General features: G+C 39.4%; 1 protein-coding gene across 1 annotated transcript; it reads left to right on the top strand.

Annotated features, from left to right (window-relative positions):
- The first annotated feature begins 12661 nt into the window (after positions 1-12661).
- FOXG1 (forkhead box G1) lies at positions 12662-15360 on the top strand. Its single transcript, XM_054028563.1, has one exon. The coding sequence runs from the start codon at positions 13045-13047 to the stop codon at positions 14443-14445; it is 1401 nt and encodes a 466-aa protein (XP_053884538.1). The 5' UTR covers positions 12662-13044; the 3' UTR covers positions 14446-15360.
- The last annotated feature ends 3661 nt before the right edge of the window (positions 15361-19021 follow it).

Raw genomic sequence — 19021 nt, forward strand, 5'->3', positions numbered from 1 at the left:
GAAACTCCAATAATAGAATAAAAAGTGGTTGGGGGTTTTCTTTATTGTTTTGTTTTGTTTTGCTTGTTTGTTTTTGTTTGCCATTAAATCGATACACCCGACAAGGTCTGCCGAAGGGGGAAGATTATTTGAGTTGATAATGAGAGCTGACACTAATACTTAAATAGGATGATTTAATTTAGTCACATTTTCCTATTTTTCTTACAACTAGCAGAAAGTTACCATTATACACTTTGTGCAATCGTTTTAACGATGCTGCCACTTAACTATTATACCTGGGAAATATAGGTGATTCCTTAATCGGTCTTCATTCTTTCTTTTAATGTAGGTCTTTTGCATGGAAAGGGAGAAATGGAGGTGTGAGTGTTTAAAATATTATTTTGCAATGCCTTGATTACAGAAATACCCTAAAACGGTAAGCAAGAAAACGATTACATTTATAGAGGTTAGGGGGGCAGATAGATTAGCTTGTACTGAAAACTTTGGAACGTCTACATGAAGAAGTGCCTAACGTTTTGAAAATCTGAGGAGAAATCTTTTAAGAAGTTTGTATTCGTTCTGCAAATGGTAAACGGGCCTATGAATGGATCTTCACTAAACTTCATTGCTAGTTTTATTAATCGAACAGGTATAGCACATGTCTAGTGTCCGTGAAGAAACGGGGTCGATGTGCTACTTTGGAAAGTAGATATCATCATTATTTACGAAAAGAAATCTGGGCTTCAGTGAATACACAGCCGAAGCGCGTTGAATTCAGACGCTGCAGTTGCGCGTCTCTGTCACGAGATGTCGCTGATGCAGTTCAGATCACGGTTGCAGGTTTTTGTTTTGTTTTAACTGCGCTTTAATGAAAAGTTATAATGCTATAATGAAAGTTCTTGGATCTCCCCAACACACAACTATTCGATTTGTAACTTATAGGTTAATCATTTTTCTGAAATAAATTATAATGTTGGGGCACCAGGTTTCTCTGATTTTTTTTCTCTAGGATTGTTTGCATCCCTGTGAATGTTCTGGCTTTACATTTTTTGTATTGGTTATTCGAAGTGTTTGATGGTCCTCGTGTTTCTTACACGTTCGAGCAGCTTGAAGGAAAATGAGAAAATTGGTCATCGCTTATGGTCAGTCATTATTAAAAACGATAAACCTACACTACAGTAGGGGGAAAATGCGATCGCAGAAGGGATTTGAAATAAACCCTTGCCAATAATAGGAGAGGCAGCTGATGTGAATTTCCTTCACATAAGACGTGCCTTGGTGGAAGTTTACAAACGGGGAAGGGGGGGGGGGTAAACTAAAGATCTCAGTTCCTCCAGACTCGTGATTTAGGGTCTCTTGTAGGGGATATTTGTGGAGTAACTCGTTGTAACGTGTGCTTTGGCTGCCTTAAGAGAAATTTCACACACCAGTTGAAATTATTGGCATCAAAGAGTGGAGAAACAAGGGCTCCAAGTTGTTAGACTTACCCCCTCTCCACCAGCCCCCTCCCCTCTTCTCCACCCCAAAAGGTTGTGTCCTGTAAATAAAGGAAACGGTGCACAAATCCATGGCTGCCCCTGGGAAAGGCTCGAAAGATGAGTATTTTTGTTGTGTTAAGTGGTCGGCATTAGTAGCCTAAACACGTAGAAAAAGGCTAACATCTGCGGTTTAATAAAATGCAGACAAGAAATGATAGACCTGTTAGTTCAAATGGGAGCCACTAGCTTGGCTCATATCAAAAAGAAACGTAACCACCAGGTTCACGATTGTTTGTTGGCGAGTGAGGAGGGAGAGGGGAACCTTAATATTTTGTTCAGTTTTTAAAAATCAATATTTTTTGCAAAGTCTGTCTGTTTTGAACATTCACTATCTTTAGACAGGAGTGGAATAAGTATGAGCAACGTTGGCCATCCTTCGTCTATTAAGGATCAGCTGGGGAAACAGACACAAAGAGTCTGAACTTTTTTTTTAACCAGGTTTTAAAATAATACACTCCTCTAACTAAAAACAATTGTTGATCTCTGAATTATTGTCCCAAATTGTTGCACGTTTTGCCTTTGCCTTATAACACTCTAATATAAAATTTAATCCGCAACTTAAATGTCAAAAGCCATCTATGCCCGGGGTGTGAAACAAATAAACTCAGACACGTGTGATGCTTTATTTGTAAACTTGTATCAACGAATTGCACGTTCCAGGTGAAATATTTAATTGAATCTTAGGAACTGATTTTAATCTGCAAATTCAGGGATCGATATGGTACTCCCCAAACTGGAGTCAATGGATGCTCCCGGCAATGAGGATCAGACTCTTCATGTAGTGATAATCACTAAAAAGGAGCAAATATTTGGCAAGAAAGAAAGATAAATAAATAGATAGATTGTTCTAATCGGAGGCAATCGGAATAAGGAAACTCTTGAACGTTTGCTTCAACTCCCCTTGTGTTTTCTAATGTTTGAACTAGGATGTTTGAATCACATCACTAAGGTCTTGCGTGTAAACCAACTCCACGGGTTTATTTGTATGGTCAAAATATTAAGTGGCACTCTTTCTCCTTCTCTGGATTTCTCAGCGAGGACTCAGAACTGAGCAGACCCAACTGAATTGTTCCCCTTAACTACTAAGCAATGGGGGCAAGGTATTTATTGTCTAAATAGATTAGTCTGTTGATGGGGTAGCTGGTATTTTTTTATATATCAAAGAGTAAATACCGTAAAGGTAAAGCAATATTAGTTTTCATATGACACAATCATTGCATAGGCTGCCTTCAATCACTTTTTTTTGTTTTTGTTTTTGTTCTGGGGTCTCATTAGAATTCTTCCACGCTCATCATCACGTATAGAAACCTGGACAGTGTAACCTGCATTTCTAGCGACAGATTGAACAATCCTTAAATACATTCATTTCTGTTAACAAGAAAAAAAGTATTTCTTCAAGGAAAATAAAAAAAAAAATCTTCACATCTCCACAGGCATAGAAGAGGCCTCCTGTAAGAGGATTCCTAGATCATGTCAACAGTTAACAAACTGAATCGGAAGAAGCAAATATTGTGATCATTGTTATGGGTAAAATCGGAGCAGAATGTAAAGAGGAATATTAGCTTTGAGTTTTGAGGTAATCAGTGATTAGATTTGTGTTAGGCATAAAGATCTTTTCCTGTAGATGGCGTCCTTTGAACACCGAGTAACCACTAATAATGTAACTCAGGGAGGCTGTATTAAGCTTGGGGTAGTAAAATAATTAATATTCTTTTTTAGATATTTATTTATTGCGAGGGAAAAGTCATTGATTTCTCATAGGCAAAAGTGTGTTTCTCCTTCACGTGGACGCAAATAAAAACTGTTTGAATAAATAAGTTGTTTCTGAACATTTTGTTGTCAAAGTGTTAAATGTTCCCGTCATTTTTATTCAAACACTAACATGATTACAGCCAATTATATATTCACCAGTGTTCTTTATTTTAGAGTAATTGTACTTGTCACTAATAAAACAGAGACATAATAGATCGCTACTATTCTGGATTTTAAAGCAATTTTCTGTAATTTGATTGAATTATACATCGTCTCTGCTACTTTTTTATTATTTCTATATTTTGGAATCCTATTTTCTGGAAAATTGCAGCTCTGTTCCTGTTTTGCTGTTTCTGAAGTAATGTACCCTTCTCTCAGATTTATAAATAGAGCGTCGTCCCTTCTGAAATGTGGAAAACCATATTTTTCAATCGTAAATCCTTAAAGATTTTGGTCTTAAAATCTGAGAGTCCAGAGGAACGCATATACAGTACCAGGATACTTTGCTCAATGTGGTGCTCTGTCGTATGAGAAGGCAGTACACAAACAGAAAAATGTTCCATGCATAATAGGGTTTGACCACTTTATTGTAATGATTTTGTTGTGCTTCTTGGGCTTCAAAACAGAGGAACATGTCGAGACAAGCAGTTCAGTTTTTAATATTTATCAAGGGAGAATAGGTATAGACACAGTGCAACAGAAAAATATAACGCCAATTACATTCCTCCAAGCAATTAGAGCAATTATCTGTATACTGTTCGTATGTTCTTTTTGGTGTCGATTACAGGTAACAAGTCCAAGAGGTACTTGACTTTCTTTAGGTATAGACTATAGATAGATAGACACACAAATGAACTGTTTACGTATGGAAATAATGCATATTAGAACGATGCAGCGCTCTCGGTTATTTCGCTCAGCGTTGCTGCAACATGCAGAGACGCATACATATAGTTTTACGAATAAATCAAGATCTTAACACGATAAGCAACGATCTGTAACACGCTGATGCCAGAAAAAGCTCGAAGAATGATACAAAGACTCTCACAGTTGAATTTCATATGGCAAAATATGTATCCGCAACATAAAAAGTTGAACATGATTTGCAAATTGTTAGAATATGTGAAATGGTATTGCTTATATATTCTTAGAATGACCAGACCTGAAGGTAGTCATTGTTCCTAATTCTTTGCATCTGAAAGTAAAAATAAGCATAGTAATTTACAATCTCGGTTGCTTAATTTAAGAGCCAGTTAGTTGTATTTAACCTATAGCTGGTGGCGTCCATTTATGATAAAATCTCATTTATTTATTGCCGATCTATTACTATTATGATGTATACTCAGAAAGATTAGTTGTACCCATCATGAGGAAAAATACTATCTATTTCTAAACTAATATAGTTTTATTCAATTATAATTTGGAACTTTTTCTGAACATATAAATCTTCATACTATCCCATGATTATTGGTATTTGGAACTAAAAGCAGAAAATATTTTCCAATACGCTCCTTTTACTAATAATATTTTGTCGGTACCCAAAGGGGGAGCAGTTTATTTGCTTGAGTTTCCTGAGCTATCAAGTTATTTTTTCGATGTTCATGTCTCAATTAAAAATAACAACATTCAACATTATTTTCCAAAAACTCCCTGAGAAACACAACCTGTGTCTGTGTGCGTATGTGCGTGTGCCCCATCTGAAAGGTGGAGAGGAGAAAACACACAAAGGAGAAAGGTCTCTGGAGAATTGTTTCTTTCAATATTTTTCCTCTCTACATTGTCATTGCATGGAGAGTCTGTCTGCAGCCGCTTCGCTTTGTTGGACAAATTAACGTCAAGGCAAAACTACAAACTCAGGTCTTTAGCGAAGCATAGTCCATGCTTGGTGGGAGGGACACAAACGGGATTTAACTTGTTGCCAGTAATTTTTGTTTGCTTGCTTTTTTGTGTTTGTGCTAGGGCTTGAAAGAGAACAATTCAAGAAACAAATCAAAAACAAAACAAACGCACAAAAAAGCAGGCTCTGTATGAAAGACATATCATATTATTAAAAATAATAAATGGAGATTCCCACTGTTATGGGATGGTACCAACCCTTCCCAAAGAAACTTATTTAACAATGATAGCAGTTAGGATAAGGCAAAAAGAGTCTTTCCATCACCACGACCTCAACATCCCCAAGAAAGGAAGAAAACATGGAAACCGTTCTGCCCAATATGAAGTGTATTAATAATAATGCACATAGAAAGTCAAATCCTGGTAGCCTTACTCACGCGAGTAGTCCCAAGAGGCAATCAAGAGTCGGTACGTACACAACTCCAGTCCTTCAAATTAGGGTAAATCCTATCCTGATACTTGTGATTTACCAGCCACAGTTACCGTATACTGTCTGAAATAGGCACCTTATACAGACGCAGCTCTTTCGTTTGAACCCAAAACATAGAGAAAGCTGAAGTTGTATGTGAAAATGTAGAAGTTTACCTGGCTTGCAAGTGCCGTTTGGGTGCGTGCTTATGTTATCTATATGTTTTATGTTGTCTATAGCATGTTGCTATCACTTGGCAGTGAGAAAGAATACTCAGCTTCTCTAGGGCCTAAAATCCTGGGTCCATAACTTAGCGTGTCCGATTGGGACTCTGTTAAGAAAAATATGTACTCTCTGCTTTGGAAAGAATGGCGCTGAGCCACCACATCTATGGAACAGCTGTAGCAAATATGGCTAGTTGAAATGACCAGGTATAACGCTAAGAGATCTATGGAGCGTCATCTCGCTTCGAAAATTCCCCACCAGTCTATTTTTTTAAAAGCGTCAGAATGAAATAACGTGTATGTGTGTGTGTTAGGGGGAGGGGGCTGGTGAATGTGTTATGTATTTCTTTTGAGTTAGCAACAGCTGTAAACGCAAAACATTTATATTTGTCATTTCCCAAATAGTACATTTTAGGAGCCTCAAGGTAGCATTTTGAAAGGATTATCGCGTGCGTGTTTGTTCCGAGGGCAGTCCAGCAGCAGCTAAAAGTCTCGGAGTAGAGCGCCGAGTTTTAAAATCTTTCTTGCTCCCTTAATTTTCATCACATGTTATCTCCAATTATTTAACTTTGGCAAGTTTATATATAATCAGACTTTCTGGCCAGGCGAGTTTTAAGAATCGATCATAGAGATAAAGCGATTTCTTTAAATGTGCAGCATAGCATGCGACTTGAAACCTGCTTACATTTTTCTGTGTATTTTGTTATCTTCTACATAGATTCTGGAGATAAATGTCACTGGTATTTTATTATTATCATTATCATTATCATTATCCCTGTATTTCCCCTGTGAGATAGAAAGAACTTTTGCTGTACTCTGTAGAGCATATTTAATGTGTGCATGTGTTTGTAGACAGATACACAAAATACTATTGATAATTCGGATTCCGAAGAAAATTCAATCAATATCTTAACATTAAAGTTAATATTTAATACAAATGTGAGAATATTCTGTCTCAGTTACGAGCAACTCAACAATTGCCAGGTTATGAACACTCAAACACTTCCTAATCTGATAAGATTATGAACGTTTAACATCGGATCTCTAGCTTTATTTTGATTGGATTGGATTAGATTTAGATTTCTTTCTACTCTGTATACCCGCAGTGAGAAATGTATGCTTTATAATGTTTACTCGTCTCTGTTTCTGTCACCCCTAATTCTATCTTGTTTCACGCTCACAACATGGATAAACGCTTCTGTCCCCGACAGCAATGGTTTCCCATTTCCAAGTTTTCCTCCCTCTAGCATGCGCTAGAAACTTAAATAAATTAGAGGAACCCTTTAAACCTGGTTGATTGCTTTCATTGTTTTAATGCTATCTGTCCTGGAGTTGGATAGACTCCTCCTTATACAGTATGCAGTGCCCTACTGGCAGTTCTTTCTTTATGGTACAGTGCAGCTTCTCAAAAGATCATCGAATGAGAAATTTAGCTCTCCTTGAAACATTTAACAACAGAGTAGGTCACCCCTTCGGCGGGAGGGGGGAAGGGGTTGAGGAGGTGGGATTATAAAAAAGTGGGGCCAAGGGGAAAAATCACACAAGTGGGCCAAAAACAACGGGGGGGGGGACCTTAAAATGTTTGTATTTAAAAGGTACTTGCAGGGTCTTCGGCACAATATATGCTGCTCTCCTTAAAGGGGCTCCCAGTGCCAATAACCATTAGTCATCCAGTAGGAACTTTTCATTGCAGATCTATCATTAGGGGGAGTTCCCCCGACGTCTCGTGAAGAAACCCGGCAGTGGATTTCAAAATGATCCAGTTTGATTCGCTTAGTGCCTACGGACCTGCTTCAATAGACTGGAGAGATACTCACCAGAGTTTAAGGAAGTGCCTGGATCGCCCAATGGTCTTTGCCGCATCCATTTCCTCTGTGGATTCCTAGCTTGCATCCGAAGTAGCTCCCAGTCTATCCTTGAAGTTAGCATTTGTGGTACTGTATCTCATATAGGAGGCTCTCCCAGAGAATTTTTTTTCCAGGTTTTCAAGCAAATTTCCCTGTGCCACAATGTTATGATGGAAGGATGCTGAAATGACAGGCCTCGCAGACGCTTGTCTTAATCATCGGCTTCTTAATTTAGTTTTAGTGCTGCGGTTTTGTGTGTGCGTGTGCGCGCAAGAGAAGCGCCTGACAACCTGCAGCTTCCTAATGAGTGACGAGGCAGGGCTGCTGCAGCAAAGTAACACTTCCCTGGTGTGAAGACCTCTCACTGGGAAGTTTAGTTCACTACTGTTCTCGCAAACCTAATCGTATAACCTGTAACCAAAACGCACAGAAGAAGGATACAACACGCTAAATAGAGTAACTTCTAATCACTTAAATGTTAGCACCATTACCAGCTGTTAGGGATTACATGAGAGTTGGCTAGAGAGAGGACACCTATACATTACTGTATATATGTAAACATATCGGTGCATCACAGTAATCTATCTATCTATCTATCTATCTTCAAAATGTTTGACACATATTGTTGTTAGTGCATTGGTACATACATATCTGAAATGTCCTATAAGCAAGGTATCAGTGGATGGTTAGGCTGGTTTGCAAGTAGCGCTTACTTTAATTGTTCAGGGGACGTGAAACAAATAAGGGAAACGTATACCCACCGGGGCAAATATAGAGCGCTTGATTGTATTTAATATGGCATTATTTGGATGTTAAAATGAAGTGTTCTGACTCCTTTCATGGATGCATGATGTCATCGAAGCCTGGATATTAAACACCCTTTATTCATGGCGGAAGAAACTCTATTTCATTTTTAAGATGTCATTACATTTGACCAGCTTGTAAGGTCTTTGGACTATGGTATCTCTACCATCTTCTGAAAGCAAGCAAACAAACAGAAAACGTACAACTTAAGCACATGAAGAATACGTTTACTCTGTACCTGGATTCATTCAGGTTACTGGATGGTACGATTTTACCTGGGTCTTTAAAATAAATTAAGAATAAAAGGAGAATGGCCAAACATAGACAAATAAATAATCGAAGCACTGTATGGAAAGTACTGGTACGCGGAATTTCAGCTAGAATATTTAGTTAATTCTTTATCCTCTGAATTAGATATTGTTTTCCATTTTCTCATTCTATTCCTTATCAAATGAGTATATCTGTTCAAGATGTTAAATTAATCTGTAATAGGTACATCAGGTGAATATACACCAACAATGAGTGTGCACTGCTGAACGGAAATACACGTCACACAAAGAGCTGAGTAACACTCTTTGCGCCTGTTATTCACGTTTGTAGTTCTTGGCTTGCGCAGGTAACACTACTCTTCCCAGCTCTTATTCTCAGGTATTCCACATGGGCTTCCAGTTTAGAAAATACTTCCCTTCGAGGCACTCTCAAAATAACTCCTAATCTTGCCATAGTCTTGGGGTCAAGTCACCCAGTCATTATTCCGTTGTGATCTAGGCAAAGCTGCCACTGAAGCGAATGGGAACTCTGTCTGGGTCAGGTCTAAGAAAAGAGTGCAGTGTTTGGCCATTAGACGAGCACATTCTGCATTTCCAAAGTAAATATCTATATGCACAGCTCTATAAACTGAGAATTTTCTGTGGAGGAAAAAATTAGACAGGCCTGTAAGTTAAAGTCCGTCAGAGATAATAATTGATGCGGCTTCTATTACATATCTTCTTGTCTCCTGTAAACAATGAATGAAACCTTCACGGCCTTAGAAAGATACGTCTTACATTTTGGAAGCAGAATTTCCTTTTTAGGGAGAATTGCATACCCTTGGTATTAAAAATAATATAATAAATCCTAAATTTGGGTACAATGCTTTATTTTACAGCCATGACAAATGGCTGGACACTAAATTTAGATTATTAGGCATTTTAAAAGCACGTTTCTCTCATTATTAAACCCTGGTTCAGAAATTCAATATGACGAAATGTTTATTTTTTTCCCTGCTACATTTTCATCCTCGGTCACAACGCAATGTAAACGCAGCTTTGACCCAAGAAACCCCTCAGAGCATTAAAATTTCAACAGGCGATGTCAGTGTTATATTAAACGACATCTCCTCCAGTTTGCTGCAGAGCAGAGATTTGAATAAAACGTTCAATGTTAACAAACAATACACACGTTTGGCACTTTGTGTATTAAATGGATCAAAGAGATTTGATAAGGCACAATGCACCATTTACACAGACCTGATTGAGTTAATATAATATCAGCAAATTTTACAGCGAAATGAATCTGTTTCTTTTCTTTGTGTTTAAAACCAGCACAGATTACAAATTTTAATGATCTGAAAATGTTTGGTATACAAAATCATGCTTATTTCAGTATTAGCAAAAACACAAGAAATTTTTCAACACAAACACCCAGCTGTGTCTATTTTAAAAGCAGTTCAATGACAGCTTGCACTTATGAGCATGCAATCAGCTAATTTCGCTTTTTTTTTTCTTCTGTGTTAATCAACACTTTCCTTCCTGCATATCAGAGTACAAATAGTATAGTTACTCCACATCAGTAAATGTTTACGTAACCTGTCCTTTCTCAAGAATCCGGTTGCACCGAATCATTACATGCTAGACAGAGTAAGAAAATGCACTGGGCCCAGCCACCCCAAAGGGATCCCATGCACCATAATAATACATATTAAATGTACATCATCATTATCATATGCACAGACCTTACCTTTCCTCTGACCCTGTCCTATCAGAGGATCATGCCATAGTCCACTCCACAAGTTTTCTGAAGAATTCCAATACATTGGATACAGTGCTGTGCATTGACATGATTATCATTTGAAACGATTAAAAATACGAAAACATTTCTCTTTTAAAAAGTTTGATCATTGACTTCAATTTTTTTTTTTTGTCAGTAGCGATCTGTTACGAAATAGGATAAATAAATACAATCGCGGTAAGGTCATTCGAGGTTAATCCAATGCACAGAGTTCATGCCATCCCCAATTGCAATCGTTTATTATTGGCCAATTGTAATTGTTCTCTCTCTCTCTCTCTCTCTCTCTCTCTCACACACACACACACACACACACACACACGTATTCGTTGCTACCTGAGTTCAAACCTGAGTTTACATAGGATGAATTGCATTTATTAGAATTGAACTTTTCACATATTTTTACTGCATTGTTCTTTTTTTTTTTCTTTTACCCGCCATAATCCTAGAGAAGAAGCACACAAGTGTAAGGTATTTATGCAGTGATGGAGAGTAAAATGTCTGTTGCCCTTTTTTATTGTTTTGTTTTTAATGTGATCCATATCTCGGTGATATTTTGCCCTTCTGCTTCCTCAGTAAAAAAAAGCCTGTGTGTTTCAAGCCTAAAGTAAGGAAGGATTTGATCTGGATGACTAACACTGAATTCCTGTCCCCAGGAAATCTTAGCCGTAAACTCACCTCTTTCCCATCGTATTTATGTAAAGAACGTTAGTGGGAAAGGAGCGGTACAAGATCATTTTATTTAACCCAGCAGCACCGAACTCATTATCGTCCCAGCCTCTTCTGCCCCCCCCCCCTCAACCCAACCAAGAATAAGAACATCAGAACCACAACATCACGGATCGCAAAAACAAAGACAACAAATTGCAACACATAGTGTGTGGATTATTTATATAGCTATTTCATGTATACATATCTGTACATGGCCTACTTTTTTTTTTTTCGGCTGAAAACAAACGCGGTGAAAAGAAGAAAAAACCAGACAACAAGAAGTGCCATACGTTGATGTTCAAAACAAACACCTTCAAGGAAGGAGCATTTCCCAGGGAGAAAGAATGGCGGGGAACATTTCCGATTGAAGTGAAACTTTAAAGTGGCAATGAGGCGCAGAGAATGAAATTAAGAAGAGAGGAGGTTACAGGCAAATCCTTACAACGTCCATTATTTTCAGTCTTATCTCCCCCCCACCCCCTCCACACACACCTTGTTTTTATCTCCTCCCCTCCCCCATCCATCATTTTAACTCACACATTTCGGAGATTAACAAACAAGAGAGTAATGGCCCACACGGCTGCGAGTGTCAAGTGCACCATAATGGGGTGGAAGTAGCCGCGGCTCGTTTCTTCCCCGAAAGGCCGATGCGCAGGACCCCGAGTGCCCCTGGATCAAAATCACGTCCTATTATCCCTGCTTTCCCGGGAGAGGACGGAGACGCAAGGCGGGTTGTAAGTAAATCTTTCCTTCTCTCCCCCCAAAAGAAACAGCCCCCTGCGACATAAAACCAACAGAGCAAAACAAACATACCCGGGGGGAGGTGAACATACCCTCCCAAAACATGTTTCTAAAGCAAGCTCCAAAAAATATTTGTCCCTTAAAATTGATGTTTTCAAAAGTAAAAACTAATCAACACAAGGGGCCTAAAAGAATACACTGCGCCGAGAGACAGTGCCTGGCTCCGCAAAGTAGTACCTCTCCTCTCCCAGCCCCACCACCACCATTGCCTTCTCATGCCCCCTCCCCCAACCTCTCACCTTCCTCTCCTTAAAAAAAAAAAAAAAAAAAAAAAAGATAGAAGCAAACTTTAATCGCTTAGAAAAAATATTGAGGTATAAAACTAAAAGTATCCAAAACACTGGGATGGGGAAATGTTGGTTAAAGAGGAGTGGAGTGTAGGGGAGAGGGAAGAATGAGAAAGGTAAGCCTCCGCGGCGATGCGTCCTTCCCCTGGTATCCCTGCGCGGCAGGGGGCTTTGGCGGTGCTTGGAGGGTGGGGGGAGCAGGAGGAGGAGAGAGAAGGGGTGAGGGAAGAGGAGGAGAGGGGAGTCCTGATTGGTTGGCTCCGGGAGAGACGCTCCTGCACGCCGAGGTTTCTGATTGGGCGACCGGTGGAAAAGGTTAAACCAAAAATTTTTTTACAGCCCTAGCGTGTGTCTGTAGCTCTGAAATTAATTGTAGCTAAAGCTGTCTCTATAGCTGCCTCTGCTGCTCTGCGCCGCCGACCCGCCCGGCTGCTGCTGTCCCCCCCGGGCTCTGGTGGAAGCGGGGGGACCGGGCACCATGCAGGAGTGCTGAACGGGGCTGTGATTGTGCTCAGTGGCTCCGAGCGGGGATCGGGGTTTGTTTTTCCTCTTCCCTCCCCGGCGGCTCCTGTCCTTGCTACATGCCTTGCCAGCGCCTGCGACTGCGGTCCAACTGCACTGCTGCTGCTCCAGCCCGGGGTGCCGCCACCTCGCTGCCCAGCGCGGCCGCCGCCGCCACCTCCACCGCCACCGCCACCCCGCGCGCTGCTCGCTGGGCCGCTGCAGCAACTTTCCCCCACAGACTAGTGTGTGATGTTGGACATGGGAGATAGGAAGGAAGTGAAAATGCTGCCGAAATCCTCCTTTAGCATAAACAGCCTGGTGCCCGAAGCCGTCCAGAGCGACAACAACCACAACAGCCACAGCCACCACCACAACAGCCACCACCCCCACCACCACCACCATCACCACCACCACCACCACCACCCGCAGCAGCAGCCCCAGCGAGCTGCCCCGGCCGAGGAGGAAGAGGAGAAGAGCCAGCTCCTCCTGCAGCCCCCTGTGGTGGCGGCTGCGGCGGCGGCTGCGGCCACCACCTCTGGCACCTTGGAGGTGGCCAAGGAGATCCTGCCGGGCAAGGGGGAGCCGGGCTCGGCCGCGGCAGCCGCAGAGCTGGAGGAGAAGGAGAAAGCGGCGGCGGCGGAGGAGAAGAAGGGGTCGGCGGAGGGGGGCAAGGAAGGGGAGAGCGGCAAGGAAGGGGAGAAGAAGAACGGCAAGTACGAGAAGCCCCCGTTCAGCTACAACGCGCTGATCATGATGGCCATCCGGCAGAGCCCCGAGAAGCGCCTCACCCTCAACGGCATCTACGAGTTTATCATGAAGAACTTCCCCTACTACCGGGAGAACAAGCAGGGCTGGCAGAACTCCATCCGCCACAACCTCTCCCTCAATAAGTGCTTCGTCAAGGTGCCCCGCCACTACGACGACCCGGGCAAAGGGAACTACTGGATGTTGGACCCTTCCTCCGACGACGTCTTCATTGGGGGGACCACGGGCAAGCTCCGCAGGAGATCCACCACCTCCCGGGCCAAGCTGGCTTTCAAGCGAGGCGCTCGGCTCACCTCCACCGGACTGACATTCATGGATAGGGCTGGATCTTTGTATTGGCCTATGTCCCCTTTCCTCTCCCTGCACCACCCCCGGGCCAGCAGCACTTTGAGTTACAATGGGACCACGTCCGCCTACCCCAGCCACCCCATGCCCTACAGTTCAGTGTTGACTCAAAACTCTTTGGGAAACAACCACTCCTTTTCCACGTCTAATGGGTTAAGTGTTGATAGACTAGTCAATGGAGAGATACCTTATGCCACTCATCACCTCACAGCAGCAGCTCTGGCCGCCTCAGTGCCATGTGGCTTGTCAGTCCCCTGCTCTGGCACCTATTCCCTAAACCCTTGCTCTGTAAACCTTCTAGCAGGACAGACAAGTTACTTTTTCCCCCATGTTCCTCACCCTTCAATGACTTCTCAAAGCAGCACTTCAATGACGGCCAGGGCAGCCTCCTCATCCACGTCTCCACAGGCGCCCTCCACTCTCCCTTGTGAGTCCTTAAGACCTTCTTTGCCAAGTTTTACAACAGGACTTTCCGGGGGACTTTCTGATTATTTCACACATCAGAATCAGGGGTCTTCTTCAAACCCTTTAATACATTAACATCCATGGGACCAGACTGTAAGTGAACATTTTACACACATTTGCATTGTAAATGATAATTAAAAGAAAAACAGAAAAGTCCAGGTATTTTTTATTAAGTCCCCCATTTTCTGTACGTTTGTTCAGTCTTTAGGGTTGTTTATTATTCCAACAAGGTGAGGAATGTCAGCAAGGTGCAATGTGGGGAGATGACATTGTAGACTATGAAGTTTGGAAGTCAAAATTATAGTAGAATGTGTATCTAAATAGTGACTGCTTTGCAATTTTTATTCAAAAGTCTATCCCTAAACCTCCAGATTTTCCATGTTTGCAGTATTATAAGTTATCATGGATATGTTGGTGGATGCAGACCTTGAAAAAATACTAAATTTATTAAAACGGTGAAAAAATTAAAATGTAATTTGTATTTAAGCAGAAGTAATAGTAAAAGATGCCCAAGAACTACATTTTGGCCATTGATTATTTTGTCCTTTTCTTTAATGAGCTGATTTTTTGATTTTTGTTTACTTTTAGACCAAAGATTGGGTTTTAGAAAATGCACTCAGTGTACGAAGTAATTTAAAACAACAACATTGTTTCAGCTTGCAGCACTGCCCGTTCAAATGAATCAGAAGGGGACAAAATTAATGATTGCCTTCAGTTTGTGTTGTGTATATTTTGATGTATGTGGTCACTAACAGGTCACCTTTATTTTTTTTCTAAATGTAGTGAAATGTTAATACCTATTGTACTTATAGGTAAACCTTGCAAATATGTAACCTGTGTTGCGCAAATGCCGCATAAATTTGAGTGATTGTTAATGTCGTCTTAAAATTTCTTGATTGTGATACTGTGGTCATATGCCCGTGTTTGTCACTTACAAAAATGTTTACTATGAACACACAGAAATAAAAAAATAGGCTAAATTCATATATACTTGATAGTTTTTGTCTCTTTTATTAAATAGAATTAATATGCAAAAGGCATTAAAGCGATAGTGAATTCAAAGTGCTAGATAGGTAGGCCCCCATTTTTCACATGCTCCTATTTTCTTAATTCACGTTGTATTTTTTTTTAAATCTACATTATATATTTTTAAAGGAGCAGGCTATTTAATCAAAAGCTACTAGTTTTTTTTTTTTTAATCAGAATCCCCTATTGACTTCAATGAGGAGTTCTGCTTAAAAACTTAGTACGATATGGCCCTAGTTACTATACTATGTATTAAATTAGAGGCGGCACAGACGTTACACCTTAAGTTTATGTAAATATATCAGTGAATAAAATAGATCATTTAAATATACATACTATATATAACTTTGTGATAATTTCCAAAAGTAATTCAAGGAATAATTCTTCTCAAAGGATTAATTTTATTTTAAGTCAATTGAGGATATATACATGGCTTACATTTCTATATATTTTGTATAAGGTGTTTAATTTCCGTATTTGGCTTTATATGGATAGATATAGCTAGATGTAATACATGTGTATACATATAAAACGACAATCCATTCCTTTAAAAAAAAAGACGGTTCAGGAAGCATATGCACTTTTAATGCTGCAAACACGTTTGCTTAAAATATTTGTAAAAGTATTCATAGTTATCAGTCAACTTTTACTGTTCCTATGGCTGTTCCTCTCTTCTCCCCCCCTCCCGCCCGCCCTTCACCGCGATTAAAGAGTCTAATAAAGATATGCTGAAGTTGCATTATATTACAGTGAAAGGTAGTGCTGAAATGGTCACATGATGTAATGGATTGCATAGCAATGTTTAAGATTTTCAAAAATAATTATCAGTTTAAATTTGAAGCAATAAAATGAATCTTTTACACATTCTGTCCTCCAGCGATAAATATTCACTGAAAGCCCACTAGCATATAAAATCGTACGTACGTAAGTATCTTTCATTTGATGGGGAATTGATCCTTTTGCTTTAAGGGGGCAACGTTACTACTTTCTTATGCAGTACTTGATCCTAAAAAGAATCAGTTTCTTGATGAGTTTAAGAAATCCTATGAAAGCCGCAACTCTTGAAAATAATTAGAAAACTTGTGCAAAAAGGTTTACGAACTAATTGGATCCCGCAGTGAGTCCGTGGAAGACAAGTTGTTCATTTGTTACAATTGTATAGTCTGAAATGTGTTCTGCAGTAATGCAATAAGCCGGCTACTTCTCACAATAGGCCCAATGAAAAATAATCTCTATCCCGGAGATGTTATCGGCAAACACTTTAAAGAGTTGATCTTAAAAGACTAGGGGGTATAGGGGGAAGGAGTAACAACAAACCTAAATTCTTGAAATCAGAATATTGACGACACTCGGACAGAGAGAAAAAGATCTTCTGAAAATAAGAATTAAACAAACAGATGCAAGCAAATCTGTAGGGAAGAGAGAGGAGTGAAAGGTTAAGGAGGAGATGGGACACCAAGCTTTGCACATATGGGGGAGAGGGAGAGAAATAGCTGATATTCTTGGCTTCCATTCTAAATTCAGCAAATCAGATGAATCATAACAATAAGAAAAAGGTTGCTTTGTTTTAGTATAAAGGGATGATACCTCTTTGAACCCCTCCCCCAAATTCTTCACTCTGTTGCAATTTAAATTCATACATCAAAGAATAATTGATCGCAACAAGTAAAATAAAAAAGACCTCGAAACAATCAAATCTGAAACTGCACTTGATCAGAAAAAAATCTGTGTGAGTTTAAACTGTTAAAACGTGGAGTCTCCGTTAGGTATATTTTTACCTAAGCAAATTAAAAGAATGGCATCTGCTGCAGCTGACAAAGGACATGATTTATTATTTAACACTTGCAATTGGTTGCATATTGTGGGAAATTCAATAGCACGTATTTAAGATGTTATTCCATTTACAATCCCCCCCCCCGAAAAAAACCCGCCGATAATATATTGAGGATTGAAAATAAAAGCCAGATCAATTGAAAGCATAATCTCGTCATGTCAATGTTTTTCGTGAGTTAATAAGAATTAATTAATTAAACGTAATAGATAATAATTCTGAGAAAAGGTGTTACAATTGTATTTTTAAATATGCTTCCAAAAGACAAGATTTAAACAAGCACTCACTCTTAATGCTTTACTTAAGGTTCAGTGATAAACTGCTGCCTAAGCGATTCAGGTCTTATTGACTTTTTCTCTTCCCGTTGAAGCGGGGGAGAGGAATATGTTTGATTTGGTAGTTTACTCAAGTTACCATATAAATATTACCTGGGATGAAAATGTCTTTGGAAGGAAAAGTGCTAAAGTAGTACTATATTGTAACAGGCCTATTAAGGCCCCAAATTTGTCTTGGATTTACCTCCTTCCCACCCTAAAAGTTAAACCTTTTGTTCATTCGAGATATCTTTTCACACATACATATGACAGTTTGGTATGGAATTTAAGGCACTTTTTTATCCTTCAAGCAAATAATGACGTGATCTGATATTGTTTCCATAAACTTTTGACATGTAAACGTCTGACGTCGAACTTTTAAGAACTTTTACTGATTTTTTTAAAATTATTTATCACGTGTCAAGCCTTACTAGGGGCCTTTGTTGGCGTTTCCTTATTTATATTGTTTATGGGTTTTTTTAGAATTAAGAAGCTATTGCTATTTTTCTGGTTTGTGTTTGGGATTATTGCACTTGTCGGTATAGTTCATATTAAAGAAACTTCCAAGTATATTTTTAAAAATTGCCCTGGGGAAAAATGATTGAGTGGTAATGAGCTCTGATATGAGTAGAATATACTGCCCAGATTTATAATGAGACATTAAGCAAGCCTCCTCGTTTAATTTCTATATTTTCTTTAAAATATTTTATATTTCTCTAACATATTTTATATACCATAAACTGGCTTCATTCAAATCCTAAGTGTTATGTAGAACAAATATGAGCCAAAATAATTTAAATTATAATAAAGGATGATATAATCTACTCTAAATTCGACGATTATTTGGATGATACCTTTAAAAAATGTCTGACCCCTGTACAAGTTTTGGTAGGAGTGTATTGTGCTCATTGTGACCTCTTTTGCATGATGATTAAGATTTATGTCCGAAAGTATTCAAAGGGGATTTTCTTCACCTCCTCGCCACCCGTTATGCGATTAGACCCAGGCAGCACTTACTCACCCCTTCCTCAGGCAAATTTCATTGAATTCCAGTTACTCCACCGCTGAACTCAATGAGAGTTTTGCCTTGGTAGAGTCAGTGTTGAATAAGACTTATTGTTATTTTTAGTGTTTGTATTATTTTATTGGTCATAATATTTTCCTAAGGACAGAAGAATCTATAGGTGTATATATTTAAATCTATATTCATATAGGAACATAGAATTAACCATACAGAAACGAAGATAAACCCTTATATATTCTCTCTGTTTCCTCTTACATACACTATATATATTCATATTCTACCGTATATATACTTATAGCATATATAATACACACACACACACACACATATATATATATTATATATAATTTATTATATATATAATTTTTCACAGTAGCGTCTGGACAGATTTGTATGTCCAATGCTCTTGTTTTGAAGAATGTTTTCCTGTGGTAAAGGTGCCAGGGTAAACGGGTG

This window comes from Malaclemys terrapin, chromosome 4, assembly GCF_027887155.1.
Source record: "Malaclemys terrapin pileata isolate rMalTer1 chromosome 4, rMalTer1.hap1, whole genome shotgun sequence".
NCBI lineage: Eukaryota > Metazoa > Chordata > Testudines > Emydidae > Malaclemys > Malaclemys terrapin.